The sequence below is a fragment of the Salmo salar genome, chromosome ssa05 (assembly GCF_905237065.1).
Source record: "Salmo salar chromosome ssa05, Ssal_v3.1, whole genome shotgun sequence".
Classification (NCBI taxonomy): domain Eukaryota; kingdom Metazoa; phylum Chordata; class Actinopteri; order Salmoniformes; family Salmonidae; genus Salmo; species Salmo salar.
Genome location: NC_059446.1, coordinates 37,755,933 through 37,758,432, shown reverse-complemented (window position 1 = coordinate 37,758,432; position 2,500 = coordinate 37,755,933). Strand labels below are relative to the sequence as shown.

At 44.5% G+C, this 2,500-nt stretch overlaps 1 protein-coding gene across 2 annotated transcripts in view; it reads right to left on the bottom strand.

The window, feature by feature from the left end:
- LOC106604788 (testican-1) overlaps nucleotides 1–2,500 on the bottom strand; it is a 248,527-nt gene that overhangs the window by 116,371 nt on the left and 129,656 nt on the right. For both annotated transcript variants that reach the window (XM_014199822.2, XM_014199823.2), the window contains one exon: nucleotides 2,467–2,500. This exon is cut by the window's right edge and continues 12 nt beyond it. In XM_014199822.2, the coding sequence (XP_014055297.1) occupies nucleotides 2,467–2,500 (34 nt within the window). The remainder of the gene's footprint in view (nucleotides 1–2,466) is intronic.

Genomic DNA, 2,500 nt, shown 5'->3' with positions numbered 1-2,500 from the left:
GCTGCAGCAACATCAACCCTGACCCAAGCCTGAACCCCCTAGGATAGAGTGCAATGCTCTCTCGTCATCCACTTCTCTCTTTCGTGGCATGTACTCTGAGCTCTCTGGGACACATTCAGCAATACCAAAGTGACTATCAGTCAGTCTTTGGGAGAGAAGTTAGGGTGTGCCCTCAGATCTAATCTCTAGTCAAACACAATACGCATAGTCAATTCCAGAAAATGATGTCATGGCTTTAGAAGCTTCTGATACGCTAATTTACTTCAGTTGAGTCAATTGGAGGTGTACCTGTGGATGTATTTCAAGGCCTACCTTCAAACTCAGTGCCTCTGTGCTTTACATCATGGGAAAATCTAAATAAATCAGCCAAGACCTCCATTGTAGACCTCCACAAGTCTGGTTCATCCTTGGGAGCAATTTCCAAAATGCCTGAAGGTACCACGTTCATCTGTACAAACAATAGTGCGCAAGTATAAACACCATGGGACCACGCAGCCGTCATACCGCTCAGGAAGGAGACGCGTTCTGTCTCCTAGAGATGAACGTATTTTGGTGTGAAAAGTGCAAATCAATCCCAGAACAACAGCAAAGGACCTTGTGAAGATGCTGGAGGAAACAGGTACAAAAGTATCTATATCCACAGTTAAACGAGTCTTATATCGACATAACCTGAAAGGCTGCTCAGCAAGGAAGAAGCCACTGCTCCAAAACCGCCATAAAAAAGCCAGACTACGGTTTGCAACTGCACATGGGGACAAAGATCGTACTTTTGGAGAAATATCCTCTGGTCTGATGAAACTAAAAAGGAACTGTTTGGCCATAATGACCATCGTTATGTTTGGAGTAAAAAGGGGGAGACTTGCAAGCCGAAGAACACCATCCAACCATGAAGCACGGGGGTGGCAGCATCATGTTGTGGGGGTGCTTTGCTGCAGGAGGGACTGGTGCACTTCACAAAATAGATGGCATCATGAGGGAGGAAAAGTATGTGGATATATTGAAGCAACATCTCATGACATCAGTCAGGAAGTTAAAGCTCGGTCGCAAATGGGTTTTCCAAATGGACAATGACCCCAAGCATACTTCCAAAGTTGTGTCAAAATGGCTTAAGGACAACAAAGTCAAGGTATTGGAGTGGCCATCACAAAGCCCTGACCTCAATCCCATAGAATATTTGTGAGCAGAACTGAAAAAGCGTGTGCGAGCAAGGAGGCCTACAAACCTGACTCAGTTACACCAGCTCGGTCAGGAGGTATGGGCCAAAATTCAACTAACTTATTGTGGGAAGCTTGTGGAAGGCTACCCGAAACGTTTGAGCCAAATTAAACTATTTAAAGGCAATGCTACCAAATACTAATTGTCAACTTCTGACCCACTGGGAATGTGATGAAAGAAATAAGAGCTGAAATAAATCATTCTCTCTACTATAATTCTGACATTTCACATTCTTAAAATAAAGTGGTGATCCTAACTGACCTAAGACAGGGAATTTGTACTAGGATTAAATGTCAGGAATTGTGAAAAACTGAGTTTAAATGTATTTGGCTAAGGTGTATGTAAACTTCCAACTTCAACCGTAAATATCTCTCTCTCTCTCTCTCTCTCTCTCTCTCTCTCTCTCCTTCCCTCTTTCTTTTTCCTGTCATCCCTGAGGGGCGTGATCCTATCAGTCTTATCATGTCTGCTGATCCTCCACTAGACTGTTGTGACAGTGGATCAGTGAGGCCAAAGCTTAGGATCAGGATCAGAATCAGGCTTAACTAATGACTACAGATCTACCACTACTACTAACACACTTACAGACCCAGACCTGAGTGGTCTGTAAGAGATGGCTAATGACCCATTCATGTGCCACCTCTCTCTATAATAGGTATAATCACTAGGTCTTCCTCATTCTCTCCATCTCTCTCTTCATGGCTCTCTAGCTTTTTATAAAGAAAGAGTAGGTTCCCTAAACTCTGGCTCCATAGCAAATTATTTATCTGAAGCCATTAACGATTCATCAGGCAAGCTGCCTTCGTCAGGCTGGCTCTCTACCTCTAATACAATCCCACCCACTTTCTCCCTCCCTCCCCAGTTCCTCCCTCGCCGTCTCTGTATTGATCTGTTGGGCCTCCTGCAGAAACGCTGATCAATTGAGTAAAATAAAGATTCCACTGTGTGATTGGAGCTTTTTTTTAATCACCTTAATCTACCAGAAGAGATAGAGGGTGGTAGCCCACTGGAACCAAAGTTGTGTGTGTATGTGTGTGTGTGTCATTAATGAAGTGTGTTTAGAGCAACCATCCTTCCCTATAGCAACCTCCACACCGATCCATCATCGGGTTATTCTCAGAGGACACACTGGTAATGAGGAGCACACGCACATACGGACACACACACACACACACACACACACACACCTGTATGCCCTCCCCCCCCACACACACACACACACGTCACACACATCATAGTCTCCGGCCTTACCTTGGTTGATTGGCTTGGCAGGACCATAGGTTTT